Here is a 14,546-nt window from a genome sequence, read left to right as displayed (position 1 = left end):
CAGAGAGAGGAAACATAAGAAAACACACAAACAGCAACTATAAAACCGAGCTATTAAAAAACCATTGCTAGATCTTCCGTCTCTAATCACTGTCAGTGCTTTGCCACAAAAGTACTGGAAAATTTTTAACTCTACGCAGAAACATAAAATAGAGAAAGAAAAAAAAACATGCAAACCATGTGAAAATGGATTTCCTCCTCGCTTTTGCTTAACTTATAACAAGTAACTGATAAATGCTACCATTTGTCAATTTCTGCATTAATTTACTTTTCACTTTTCAAATCTGTTAAGAATATCTCTAATAATGTTTCATAGTGCAATGTATTATTAATTATTATCGGAATCACCATAAAAACACTATCTAGAATAAAATTGCTCCTGCTCTCATATACTGTTTTCTAAGTTGTAGAAAAGATTATATTAACTTTTTCTTTTTTAAATGTATCTCTTGGCTAAACCACTGAGGTAAACAAGCGGGTTAACCCATGCCACTTCCTTTTTCCAGTGTTGCAACATTATTTCCAGACATGACTGAACTTTTTGTAAAGGGCCAAAAATCTAAATCGACTGATTTATCCAACTGTATTATATTGAATCTACTTTTTAAAAAAATCACTCATTCAGTTCACTCATAAAATGAACTGAAATGTGATATGGCATGGGATCCAAATCATGAGATGCCAGAACCAGACAAGCCAGATGAAATTATAAGCATGACAAACAACTGCCACAATGCATTCTAAAAGAAGTCACTTTGTACTTTAATAGTTATATTGACTTATTAGTAAAATGCAATGATTTCTGTTATAAAACATAACATTTATAGTGAAATCCATTCTTTCTAAAGTAAGAAACCTAATTTAGTCATTCTACAGTTTTTTCCTTGAAATAGATTTATTTCTGTACAGCGTCCTGATTTTGTTCACTTGTTGTTGCTTGAATTGTTTAGTAAACACTGATACTGTTGCCGGGCAGACACTTTCCCATTTGTTCAGCTTGGCTGAGTTCACGATTGCTGAATGACTGGGGACCAGATTCATGAATTCCTCATGTCAACAAATGTTCATTTAAATGTTGCCATAAATGAGTAAGACTGTAAGGTCAAGGAAATGATCTAGTGGTCACACTTTCCGAACAAGCAGAGTGTTCCAGTGGAATGGCCTATTTGAATACATACATTTGATCATGTTGTTTAGCCAAGCACTGTATGGCTGTCCCCTGTAATCTTGTAACCTATCTTTCAGTATATCGAAGCTCTGGCAAGCTGTCAATCCCTTTGATTTGCCAGCAGCTGCCACTGAATAAAGCCCCCAGTCACGATTTTTATAATTAATTAAAGGTTTGAATCAAGTCATCACATAATAGACACAGAGTCCAAAATATAGACATGAATAACAGACATGTTTTGCTGCATCTCCTACAGTGTTGCCGCCAAATCTGTCCCCTCTGAGATGAACCCCCCATCCATTCTCATCTCAGCACCTTCCGTTATAATGGACATTGAAGTTTTCATTTTCCTGCAGCTGGATCACTAATTAAAACATCTGCTAGAGAGCCATGAGTCACATACACATAGTTAGTCGCCTGTCAGTGTGCAAACCTGGGAGCTGTTAAATATTAATAGTCTTACAGACAGACACTTGGACATTGATAAGGTTGGTGAGCTCTTCTGAACTGTGATAATAGCATGTTTCTAAATTCAGAGGATGACTGGCCTCAAACTGAGGAATATATGTATTTTTACAGTATATTTTTCAATACATTTCTATTGTACGTAAATTGCAATTTCCCTTCCCACTAGTATAAATAAATCATCCTCTACTGATCAAACCTCTACAAACCAAATGGTTTTTATTTTTTATTTTTATTTATTTATTTCTTTACCATGTTTCACTGTGCTCACTTTCTAAGCATAAAATGGCTCTGTCAGCTGGCTGTAAATAAAACCAAAATGAAGAGATCAGGAGAAAAACATGCATTTGGGGGGATAGAGAGGTTAAAATCAATTTACATGGCAAGAATATGTTTTGTTTATTCTTCCTAAGGAGCAATGGATGCTCTGTTTTAAAGTACACTGTTATAGCCTCGAGCGATGAGGAAATCCCCTTACATCTCGACAGTACAAGACAACGACATTAAGCTACAAATCAACACTGTATGCTGCAGTCTTGGGGTAATAAAGACAGAATAACAGCACAGAAGCCTAAAATGCCAATGAGGATTTTATCTCTGTTTTGAGAGCACTGTTCCTTGCTATTGTCGTTTTGATCATCGATTTGGAAGAGTAGACTCATTTTGCAAAAGCTGAGAGTGAACATCAGTCTTGGATAATGAGAAACCCAACCCCATCTTATTTTCAACTCAATAGCCAATCAGATCACACCAATCACAGTCACCATGGCACCTCGATTGGCTACCGATGACATCATTACTACAGAAAGGAAAACACATCACCAATTAATGACAGAATGCTGCCCAATCAGCCAATCAGCTTGTTGTTTGGAAGCCCCTGACAACATGCCTAAGAGGCTGACTGTGTCCTTTCCTTCTCTCACCCTTCAGACCACTCAAAAACAACTAAAACTACACTAGTGCAAACACATGTATGTGCTTTTATAGTACCTGCCAAAAATGTCATATTCACTGACAGAATTGTGAAAAGACCAGATCAGAGACACACCTGATGAACACTTAGCTTGACATTCTTCAACAAAAGGGATTCATTAAAAAACAAACAAACAAAAAAATGATATATAATGAGCAAGTGGGCCCACTTAATATTAGGTGGCCTGGTACTTACCTGTATCCCACCTCAATAGCAGCAGAAGAGTTTTGCAAAACAATATGAGCACAATAAGTACATTGTACTAATTGTTTTAATATAAGTGTACCAGCAATGGGGTTTTGTCCTCTGTAGAGGGCATAATTTTTTTCGTTCTGTTTTGTTCTGTTCATAATTTCTCTGAGCTGTTACATGTCAGAGTTTTAAATTTGGATTACCTGTACAGAGCACATTCAGGGCTTTTCAGAGATACCAAATTATTGGATGACCATAGCACAATTTTGGAGATTCTCTAAAATGGCGCTACATTGATGCGGAGAAAAACAAAGACAAGAGACAAATAGTTGAATAAAGTTGTTATTTTTGTTTTTTTGTTGTGTACAAAAAGTATTCTCGTCGCTTCATAACATTACGGTTGGACCACTGATCGCAGATGGACTATTCTGACAATGCTTTTCATACTTTTCTGGACCTTGACACTGTTATTTATTTGGCAGTCTATGGGACAGTCACAAGCTTCCTGGTTTTCATCCAAAATATCTTCAATTGTGTTCCAAAGACGAACAAAGCTTTGGAACGACATGGGGGTAAGTGATTAATGCCAAAATTTTCATTTTGGGGTAGAGTATCCCTTTAAGGCCATTCAATAGTGGGACCGAGCCAGCATTATCATAATAGCAGCATGAGAGTGACTGGTGTCCCCCACACAGAGCCATGGCTCACAATGATGTCATATAGTTGGCATAGCATTCTCAATCTGACTCGAGAGATAAACAAAGTCAGGCAGAGCGTGGCTGGGCATTACTCACTGATAACTGCAATGCAAAAACAGTGGTACCATTCTGATAGTGAAAGGGTTTTACAAGTCAGCAGGGTCAAAGTGATAGACAGAAAAGAAAAATATCTGAATGAGAATGAGGGTCTGTGTTGAAGAAAGCCATCTGCAGGGCCTACAGTAACACAATCAACCTTGCATTGTGTTCTTGAAAAAAAAATCATAACGCCCTGGAAAAACCTTTCAGTGGAAATGAAGAAAGAAAGGCCAGTTTTAACAATATGATACACAACAGACTTTCTATCAATTATTTATATTCCAACACTGCTGTACTTAACCAATGGTTTTCACGGGTAGGACAAAAAGTGTTTTCTGGTGGTCCATATCGAATATACTGTCAACCCATCACGAAAACGCTATTTTAGTATGCAAATCAATTAAAGGGATAGGTCACCAAAAAAATTTTTTTTTGTATGTTATATGTTATATCGATGTTCTGTGGAACACATAAACAGATATTCTGAAGACTGCTGGTAACAAAACACTTTTGGTTACCATTGATTTGCCTTTAGAAAAAATATTATAATTTCAACTGAAAATTAATTTCATACGTTTGAAACGACGTGAATGATTCTAAAATGTAATGATAGCAAAATTTCATTGGGTAGAACTACTCTGGAATTCTAGAAGATACTTCCTAATACAATAGAATGTTTGCAATGCATCAGAAGTAACGATACATTATGGAAGCCGTAGTTATATAGTGCACACTTTGTAGCTGTTGTTAATAACCAGAAACCATGACTGGAACCACCAGTTTTTATAAACATTTTGTCTTTAAATTTACACACCACTAGTGATTACTTTACAGTTTGACACATTCAGAATCCACAGGCAGTTTGCATTGCAAATCAGCGCTCTCGCGCCATCTACTGGTGACTCATGTCAACTGATGAGAAAACCTGCTCCACAAACACTTTCTTCAATGAAAGACTGTCCTCTTCTTTTTTATACACATCATCTGTCTGTGACCAATACAGTCCAAATTATTACAGCCCTTCTTCAATTAATGTAATTTAATAGCAGACTTAAAAAATTAACAGTTTTTCCATTAAAAAAAATGAATATATCAGTACCATATTGGTTAGGTATTACAAGTATTTATTTTGAAATGTTTAGTAGAGCATAATTCTTTACATTTTTTACATCCATCAGCATAATTTAGAAGTTTATTACTGTCCAGTCCTATAAAAAATTATTATTATTTTTATGTTGTCTTGAAAGTGTTTCAAGAGGTTTCTAAATAATTGCTGACACAGTTTGACTCTTGTCACATGCTGACTCTTACAGCTATTTGGAAAAGAACCTAATGCAGCCTGTAAACCTAATGTGCTGTAAATCCCTGTTTAAACATGTCTATTCAAAGGATTGTTATTGGTATGAATGGTCAATCTATAAACAGAGACATCACAGAAGGCTTTCTCTGGGACATAATTGAATTATTTATGATTTGGCCATACTAAACAATCAAACAAAAACTAACTGAAAAAGAATAAGGGAACTTAAAGTTGAACTGATCAACTAAGCAGCTTAGAGTAGTGCAGAACACAGCGCTGAAAAAGGCATGCAGTGAAAATTACAGTATGCAAAACAGGTAAAAATATATTTTTTAACATTTTAAAGGCCATAAAATGGGATGAATAATTAAGTACAAAACATTCATTTGAAATACAAATCCAGTCAGTAGAGTAGGATATATAACCAAACTATACTGCATTTGGAGAAATGTTAATTCCTGCTCAAATTCCATTGGTCAAATAATATTCTTAGCAAATATTCAGATCAATAATCCACATACATTAACAAACAGAGGGAGACAGAGATGAAATGCATGTACCAGAGGAAGTTCAAGTATTGTGAGGCAGATTAATAAATTATCTTATTTTGGCACAAGAAAAAGATTCAAAGATGTCACCACAGATGATTAAAAAAATACTTCTGAGAAAGCAGTTCATGCTTATAAGTCTAGGTGTCCAATGAAGACGGGTGAGAAATACTGGAAATACCGTGTTCAGCTCTTAAAGTGACAGTTCTTTGAGAGGCCAATAGCTTTTAGTTCAGTTCAGCATGTGTCACTGCAGCTGGTTTGCTCTCATTTGTCTATAAGCTTGTTTTTGCATTACAATTTCAGGTTGGTATTGACTTCAGTGACAGTCATCTAAGCCGGTTTCTCTTGACCACAATGGTGCCGGCCACAATGTCATACACAGTCCTGTTGTGCTGAAAGAAGAGAAGCGTGATGAACGCCGGAAAGAAGAAAGCGATGGAGAAGTTCTTGTTTAACGCTCTCACTGTCGACCTATAAGAAAATCATAATATAAGAAGTTTCAAAATTCAATTTTGGAAAAAAGATCCATTTTTTTAATAAATAAAACAAAGAGGTAACAGCAACACTGACGCAGAAAGTGTGACGTTAGTCGCTGGAACCACAAGGACGCGGTTCGGCTGAACCAGGACGGAGCTGTCACATGTGACCACTCGTAAGCCAATGAGGAACTTCCCTGGTGTAGCCCCACCAGCTCCCCAAATACATATGATCTGAAATCAATCAAAAACGGTTATTCAGGTCTTCGTGAGTTATTTCAGCAGATTAAATCCATTGTTTGAACTTACCTCATAAAAGCAAACTAATAACCTGTACACTAGAGCCACAAGCATCATCTTCTGCAGCTCCTCCATCGATGTGTCCTCATCAATCTCCTCTACAATGAAGTGCATGGCAAACTTTGAGATGTCCCTAAAATTGACAAAGAGGTGAATGAATGACTTTAATGAAATACAGCTTGAGCGATATGTTAGGAAATATACACAATTCAATTTTGGACTTACTTCAATCCACTCAAGTGGACAATACTGAGGATAATCGTAGCTTTAATGAAAAAAAGAATAAAGAAATCCACCATTTCTGCCAAGAATCGTTGGAGGGGAGAGGGAATAGAATATTCCCTACCTAGATGAAACACATTATAGACATGAACTGTTAGTGGAAACTGGATCATTCTTGTCATGAAATATATGTCTTATATGTGTTAATATATAGGATAAAATTATCTCAGAATTTTCAAAGAGGGGAATAATATTAATTTCACAATCAAGTGATCATTCTAAAATAAAATGATCAATTATAAGGAATGGTGTTTCTTCATCTCCTCTTTCTCATATGTGATCCTCGATTGACAAAACCAGTCTTAAGTTGCTGGGGTATATTTGTAGCAATAGCCAAAAAACATTGTACGGGTCAAAATTATAGATTTTTCTTTTATGCAAAAAATCATTAGGATATTAACCTAATAAAAAACAACAGAATGGATCATGTTCCATTAAGATATTTAGTAAATTTCAACATATAAATATATAAAAACTTAATTTTTGATTAGTAAAATGCATTACTAAGAACTTAATTTGGACATCCTTAAAGGCTATTTTCTCAATATTTTGATTTTTTTGCACCCTCAGATTCCAGATTTTCAAATAGTTGTATCCCGGCCAAATAACAAACCATACATCAATGGAAAGCTTATTTATTATATACAATTTACCCTTTACTGTTTATGTGGTTCAGGGTCACATACAAAGTCTCAAACATGTTTTCATGTTAATGTTGTAAGTGGTTTTTATTTCAGGTTTTTCCTGTTTCTTTCCCTTTCACTTTCTATCTGGTTTGTCTTTTATAACAAACCTTTAACTAACAAAAATTGTGAGGTTGTTTGGTCGCATTGGTTTATATCATTATAACATACAGTATTCAATCCTGTTAGATAAACTGATCAGCATTTTCAAAAGATGGTTATACATCCATCGCCTTCATGTAACCAGCAGTGAACAACTTCAGCAAACTTTCTATGCTGTTAGACATCCTGTTAATGTTTACATAATAATGAAGTTAGATGTCTGAGTGTGACAACAGGAAAATACTTGGAAATACTTTATAGTGAGAAAGACCCAGGTATGAACATGATGTAGATCTACTTCAAAAGTATATTACACTAATGTTAATAGTTATGCAAACTAAACAAAGCCGAGGAAGCCGGCTCACACAAGTCATCTCTCATTTGAGCTGTCATATTCACCGCTAGTAATGATCAATACAATAAAGTTACTTATTGGATATCATTACCTGGCTGTTGAGCGTTTCCATTCGGCTGCTGTTGTTGAGGCAGCTGCGCAGCTGCTGTGGCCGGAGCTCGAGGACTCTGTCCGCTCGCTGCTGCAGCCGGAAAACCAAACGGGCTGCTGCTCAACCAGTGGCGAAGGTCTCCGTTAGACACATCTGCACCCCATGTCGTAGCCCCGGGCGTTTCATTTGTTCCTTGTGTTGGGAAACACGGTGGAAAGGAGAACGCAGACATCGCTATCCAGCTCTGCCAGTTCATATAGCTGTAGTAGTACTGCCACATCCACTCCTGTAATTGTTCGCAGTACTCCGTGGTGGAAACAGCGGTGGAAGTGTCTTGCTTGCCCTGGGAACAGGGCTTGTGAATCTGTGTTCTCATGTTTTCACCCTCCTCAGTTTTACTGTGTTTTGCCAACGACTTTTCCTTATTACGAGCGTTTTCGTCTAATTCCTCCATGACACTTTCGTTTTGTGATGACGAAGTCGGTGTCGATTTAACCAACTTCCGGCAACACTGTATAATGCATAATAAAAGTAATAGAAGATATTAGCATAACAAAAGCATAGCTCTTCTTACCTCTTCAGCTGCCCAGAGGTGTTTCTCTGTGGTTAAGTTTGCGATCGTTAGGGTTCAAGAAAGATCCATCCACGTTTTATTTCTCATCTTTTTACACAACATAATGGAGAGCGGGGTAAGATGTGTCACCTCCTTTTACTTTATTAATTGTCATGCCATATATTTTAACGTTTTTATGCTAATATGATGTTACTGTACCACTTTTTATCATGTATATCTACTGTTATATTTCATAGATGTTATTTATTTTTTATTTTTTTGCTGAAAGTTGAAAGCAGACTGAAATATAATAGGTATAATAGATTATAATAAATATTATATAGGAAAATTATTTTATTTTATTTTTTAGAAAACGTGGCACAACCTAACACACTCTTACCTAGTGAACACTGGCACTGTTAGGTAAATTGTGTAGATTTTTGTGGTTTTTAGTAGGCTAGTTGTTCTCAAATGATTTAAAATCATAGCAAATGGGTGACAGTACATACTTTAATATATTTAACTTAAAGTACAGTGACATGACAGTGAACATTTATTACAACGTCTTACAGACACAATGGAGTTATGTTTTAAATTAAATAATGGTGGTCTCAAAAACCCAGAGTTTATTGAATATGTATATCCCATATATATGATATTGCCCTTTCTTTACCTATCTATATATCTATTTAATATAAAATCTATTTTACTATAAAACTGCACTGAAAAAAATATTTGAGTATGTTTTACAAAAAAATTATACTTTAAAATTCATGTTTAATCCAATTTGTTATTTGCAGTTTCTTTGTAATAATCGGTGAAATTCTGAGTGAAAATTGTTTCACCACCTTCTGATTTACCTATAGGCTTTTGTACCATTAACCAAAATTCAGTTTAACTTCCAATATGTAATTGACACAATGAAGCTGTTTTTAAAAAATGGAGTAAAAATGTGTCCCAAAACCCTAATAGTCTACATGAGAGATGTGTTGAGTGGAGCAGCAATCATGATGTTCATAAACCACATCAACGACAAATTCCAATTAATTGAAGCAATAATAAGAAAATTGTGATGATATCAAGGTACAAGTTCAGTGCAGCAAAGATGTACTCTTCTTGATTGATGCTGTATTTGTGCTTTCCACCCAGTATGAGCTGCGTGTCCATCACCAGGTACTAAGAATGGAAAAAGAAACGGAGAGACAGTAAGATAAGTACAGTGAATGGGTTCTATTATGCACAATAAAAGACTGTTGGCAGACCAAATTAATACTGCACCAACCTAATAGTAAAAATACTAAAGTATATCTGGAAGCCCTCCTAGACAAGGATTATACATATACAATTCGACAAAACTACAGTGGATAAAACATGACTAAGAAAGATGTGTTCTTACCACAGAGAAGATCAACGTTCCCAGTGATGCATAAAGGATGTACAAATACTTTGAAACATAAAAATCAGCATAAATAAATATAAACAAGTAGACATCTTTGATAATAGTGTAACATAGTTGATGATTTACCTGTGATCTCAGAATTGCACAGAGTAATGCAAATGAAAACAGCGTCCAGCATAATACCCATATGCTCCCTGACAGAGCTGTGAAGTCCCACTAAAAACAACCATAGGTATGTTTTGTTTTTTTGTTTTTTACTTTATAACTAAACATTGTTTTGTTGATACAGTACACAGCCAATTTCATGACTTACTTTCGACTGCAGTGAAAACAAACTCATTGCAAGAGTCACCAGAGCAGTTGCACCCACTGCCCACAGCACTGCGTCTGCTGAATAGTACCTGAATAGTAATAACAATTCTTTATTATAACACTGGCAGTAAAACTAAAGTTTTTGAATAATTGAAGAGCACATCTTTGAGTAACTGAAATTATTTTTAATGATGTTTTTTACTCACACTACCACTGATCCAAGGAGAAAGCCTTCTGTGATCGTCTGTGTGGGAAAACAGCAGTTAGCAGGTACAAAATTATCACATTCATGCTTAGCGCAATTAAATACTACAGTGGCTTTGTTTTTTACTTACAAATAGTAATAGGAAGATGAAGTTTAATGGAACTTTGCGACGTATGTCACCACAGCAGGTAAGAACAATGACTAGAACAAACGTTGCACACCTGAATTTGGAACAAACACATGAAGTCAGTTTAACATATGTATGGGTGCAGTACATGCATATTAAGACATGCAGAAACAAAGGAGAAGTGCTCACATCATAGTGTAGGTAAACCAATTTGTGCCTCTCACCCATACCTTGAGTGTCTCCCTATAAGAAAATGGCATGTCAACATCAATATTCTATACACATTACTGTTTAAAAGTTTGACGTTATAATATTTTTCATGTTTTCAAAAGCTCTTATGCTTAATGAATATGGACTTAAAGTGCACGCTTTGAGCTTTAATTTGAGGGTATTCTCATTAAAATTGGAGAAAATGTTAAGGAATTACAGCTATTTAATGTACCTCCCCACTTTTTTCAAGGGGCCATAAGTTATTGGACAGTTGAATCAAAAGTTATTTTATGGACAGATGTGGGCTATTCCTTCATTATTTCTACATCAACTAAGGAGGTAAAAGGTCTGGGGCCATATGTATAAAGCCGCTTAATTTTAGTCCTTAGTGTAGAAAAATTCTAAGAATAACGTAATTTTTCTCTTATTCCTAGACTTAAGAATAAGAGTGATTCATTAAGGTTCCGAAATTTTAAGACTATATATTAGCTCTTAACTTATTTAAGAGAGCTGAAGAGGTCTCCTAACCCAGTTAGGATTTACAAGATGGCAGCAAAGAGTTAGGGTTAGACACCTAACTCTCAGGGTTAGAGACGAACACTTTCCAGCGAAGATATCACATATTGGAGTTATATGATGATAGGGAGTTGCTAAAATGATACAAACCAGATTGTCAAAATCAATCTATTTTATTTATTTTTGTAACTGACAAAGTAAGAAATTTAATAACCTCTTCCACTCAACATTTCAATGCTCTAACTGCAGAAATGTAGTAATTCCATATTTTTTTTTTTTTTTTTGGCTGGTGATGACTCACATTAACATCATTGCTCCAACTGTAAACAATGAGACATACCAATAGAAAATGAAGCATCAGTAATTTGTGATAATTAAAAAAATAATAATAATACATTTAAATATTAAAATATTTCAGAGTATTGATTAAATGATTTTATTGTAGTTACATTAAATGATTGGTGTTGTGCTGCTGTGAGCAGACTCACTACTGGCTGATTCAGAGGTCGAGGTCAGCAATTTTGTGTTGACATTTAAATGTCACATCAGTCAGTACTTAAAAATCAGTCTTAGACTTTATTGAAAGCTGCTTTTAGCCTCTTTATAAATGTATCCTACTCTTAGAAAAAAAGTCCTACTTTTTACTAAGAATTTTTTGACACTTAAGTCAAAGCTTAAGACTTTTCTTAAGAGCATTTCTAACAATTTTTTTTCCCGAAGGGCCCTCCATGCAGGTGAAACACACAACTGTTAAGACTTAGAATGGCCAAATCAACAGTTTGGTACATTCTGAGAAATTAAGAATGCACTGGTGAGCTCAGCAACATAAAAAGGCCTGGACGTCCAAGGAGGACAACAGTGCTGGATGATCAGAGGATCCTCTCCATGGTAAAGAAAAACCCTTTCACAGCATCCAGCCAAAAGAAGAAAACTCTCCAGGAGGTCTACAATCAAGAGAAGACTTCACAAGAGCAAATACAGTGGATTCAACTCAAGGGGCAAAGAAGGCCCGATTAGACTTTGCCAAAAAAAACATCCAAAAATGCCAGACCACTTCTGGAAAAGCATTTTTTGGATGGCTGGAATTAAATCACTCTTCACCAGAATGACAGAAAGAAAGAAAATATGGAGAAGGCTCGGAACAGCTCATGATCCAAATCAAACAACATCGTCTGTGAAACATGGTGGAGCGGTGAGATGGCATTAGCATGCCATCTGGTTACTGGTGTTTAGTGATGACGTGACAGAAGACAGAAGCAGGCGGAAGAATTCTGAAGAGATACACTCTCTGCCAAGAGATTCAGTCAAATGCACTTAAGTTGATTGGGCGGCTCTTGATAATACAAATGAATGTTGACCCAAAACAAACAGCAAAAGCAACCCAGTAGTTTTTGCTGGTAAGAAAGTGGATTATTCTGCAATAGCCAATTCCATCTCCTGATCTCAACTCGACTGAGCATGCATTTCACTTGCTCAATATAAAGTTAGAGGTGTAAAAACCCACCAACAAACAACAACAACTGAAGTCAGCTGCAACAAAGGCCTGGCAAAGCATCACAAAGGAATAAACCCAGTCTCTGGTGATGTCCATGAGTTCCAGGCTTAAGACAGTCATTGCCTGAAAAGGATTCTTAACAAAATATTAGAAATTAACATTTTACTTATGATTATATTTATTTGTCCAAGTATATCTGAGCCCCTGAAAATGGGAAGCGGACTGTGTATAAAAATGGTTGTCCTAAGCATTTTCTGTTATGTTTTTGTTCAACTTCTTGAATTAAAGCTTAAAGTCTTGCACTTCATCTTAATTGTTTCATTTGAATTCTATTCTGGAGGCATACAAAGCCAAAATTATGAAAATTGTGTCAATGTCCAAATATACAGATCTAACTGTATTAACTGACATAAAGACGAGCCTAAGTTACTCAAGCCTATGAAGTAATACTTAAGTACACTTTCTTATCTATAATTTGTGTTTCGAAATGATTTGAAATAGGTGTGGCACATAAACACCAGTCAACTCACCAGTAAAGAAAAACACAGATGATTCCAATGGTTAATAAAAGTTGAACCATAAGTGTTAGATACACTTTTCTTATGAAACCTACATGAAGCACATTTGAACACAAGAAACAAGTTTTTAGCATTGACCACTCCCATGCATGTCATTGCTGATAGCTTATAGCTATTTAAAATAATATAGGCTCTTGTATTATTAAAATTTGATTGTACACCTAATTTATACATATAAATATAGGCTATACATAAATTTCATTTGTGAAAATGTTTAAGTGATATTTCTGTAATATCAAAACCAAATGATTAAAGTCAGTTCAAGATAACACAGCTGACCTCTTCTTATGGAAGCATCTGAAAAGCAGTTCTCGTCTTCAAATCCCAGAGAGTATTCTGGCGGAGCACTGTCTGGAAGCCCCATATTGACATGTTCAACAACGGGGGGCATCATGATGGCAGAGGGCTGCCCAGCGGGGGGCATCATGCCAGCTGTGGGCTGCCCAATGTTACCCTGTGTTGCATTAGGATAATGCGGAGGGTAATAGGGGTTATACGGAGGGGGAGGCTGCTCTCGGTTCATATTGTTTCTCTGAACAAACCTAAATATAGACACAATTTAGAAAATCAAAAGTAAATACAAGATCTTAAACTATTTTACAATAAAATCCACACAGACAAATACCACTTGTATGATAGCATATTTATCTTGAGTAGCCAAGTAATGACATGATTAAGATAGAAAATCTATTTAGGATGTCAAATTCTCTTTATGCTAAACTGTTACAATTTTCATCGAACACACAAATGTTACATAAAATATTGTGAAATTTAGCTTGCATTAAAACCGCCACTTACCTTTCAGTGTGATACCCCTCTGCTTCCTGTAATGAGTTGCGTAGGGCAAAGTCTATTCTCGATGAGTTTGTCTCCAGAGGGACAGGACTTTGCATAGCTTATCAAATCAATACACATTCATGGGAACCAAGTTCACGTGTGGGATTTTTTTTCTTTTTTTTATATAGATTTCACAATGAAAATAACACTGACATAATATAACTAAGTAATATAAGTATATAAGTACCTGCTAAATATAATATAAGTAACTGTTTTTTTTTTGTTTCTATCATTTTGACTATATGAAAATAAAATGTAAATGCTTTATTTAATTAGAGGACATCATCTTTGTGGTGCGATTTAATGGGAGAGTGGGAGACCCCAAACTGATAATTATTTTTAATTTTTTTTGCCTACCATCATGCTTCCCAATAAAATAAAGTGAGCAAGCTACTAAAAGTACAAAAGAGATCACAAAAACATAATAAAAGTTGTTTTAAATCTGGGCCTATTCCTCACACAAAGCTGTTTCATGGATTTTGATTTCTTTTTGTCTTTTTCTTCTTCGTTTTTTTCTTCTTTTATTGAGATGGACAGCTTCTGCTCACATTTCACCTTTCACTAAACTTTCCCTTTACTG

The 14,546-nt window shown here is 35.4% G+C and overlaps 2 protein-coding genes across 2 annotated transcripts; both read right to left on the bottom strand.

The window, feature by feature from the left end:
• Positions 1–4,464: 4,464 nt before the first annotated feature.
• On the bottom strand, positions 4,465–8,254 carry fam8a1b (family with sequence similarity 8 member A1b). Its single transcript, XM_026284957.1, has 5 exons — positions 7,735–8,254; positions 6,447–6,567; positions 6,231–6,354; positions 6,016–6,155; positions 4,465–5,916 (listed from the first exon to the last, which is right to left on the bottom strand). Exons 1-5 carry the CDS (start codon positions 8,186–8,188, stop codon positions 5,772–5,774), a joined length of 984 nt encoding a protein of 327 aa, XP_026140742.1. The 5' UTR covers positions 8,189–8,254; the 3' UTR covers positions 4,465–5,771.
• Positions 8,255–8,779: 525 nt separating this feature from the next.
• Positions 8,780–14,128, bottom strand: LOC113116672 (protein lifeguard 1). The gene is made up of 10 exons (XM_026284956.1): positions 13,928–14,128; positions 13,409–13,671; positions 13,082–13,160; positions 10,520–10,573; positions 10,334–10,424; positions 10,205–10,242; positions 10,000–10,087; positions 9,813–9,902; positions 9,684–9,731; positions 8,780–9,463 (listed from the first exon to the last, which is right to left on the bottom strand). Exons 1-10 carry the CDS (start codon positions 14,020–14,022, stop codon positions 9,314–9,316), a joined length of 996 nt encoding a protein of 331 aa, XP_026140741.1. The 5' UTR covers positions 14,023–14,128; the 3' UTR covers positions 8,780–9,313.
• Positions 14,129–14,546: the final 418 nt, after the last annotated feature.

This window comes from Carassius auratus, chromosome 16 (assembly GCF_003368295.1).
Source record: "Carassius auratus strain Wakin chromosome 16, ASM336829v1, whole genome shotgun sequence".
Lineage (NCBI taxonomy): Eukaryota > Metazoa > Chordata > Actinopteri > Cypriniformes > Cyprinidae > Carassius > Carassius auratus.
Note: the sequence above shows the minus strand (reverse complement) of the source record. Positions and strands in the feature narration are given on the sequence as shown.

What these genes read in the sequence shown, in the direction of transcription:
- fam8a1b (XM_026284957.1), bottom strand. Translation starts at nt 8,188, where the DNA reads ATGGAGGAATTAGACGAAAACGCTCGTAATAAGGAAAAGTCGTTGGCA. An exon ending in TGGAAACGCTCAACAGCCAG is followed by an intron (nt 6,568 to 7,734) that starts GTAATGATATCC and finishes TGTTTCATCTAG; the next exon opens with GTAGGGAATATTCTATTCCC. An exon ending in TATTAGTTTGCTTTTATGAG is followed by an intron (nt 6,156 to 6,230) that starts GTAAGTTCAAAC and finishes GATTGATTTCAG; the next exon opens with ATCATATGTATTTGGGGAGC.
- LOC113116672 (XM_026284956.1), bottom strand. Translation starts at nt 14,022, where the DNA reads ATGCAAAGTCCTGTCCCTCTGGAGACAAACTCATCGAGAATAGACTTT. An exon ending in GAGGGGTATCACACTGAAAG is followed by an intron (nt 13,672 to 13,927) that starts GTAAGTGGCGGT and finishes GTCTATATTTAG; the next exon opens with GTTTGTTCAGAGAAACAATA. An exon ending in TCATCTTCCTATTACTATTT is followed by an intron (nt 10,243 to 10,333) that starts GTAAGTAAAAAA and finishes TTTCCCACACAG; the next exon opens with ACGATCACAGAAGGCTTTCT.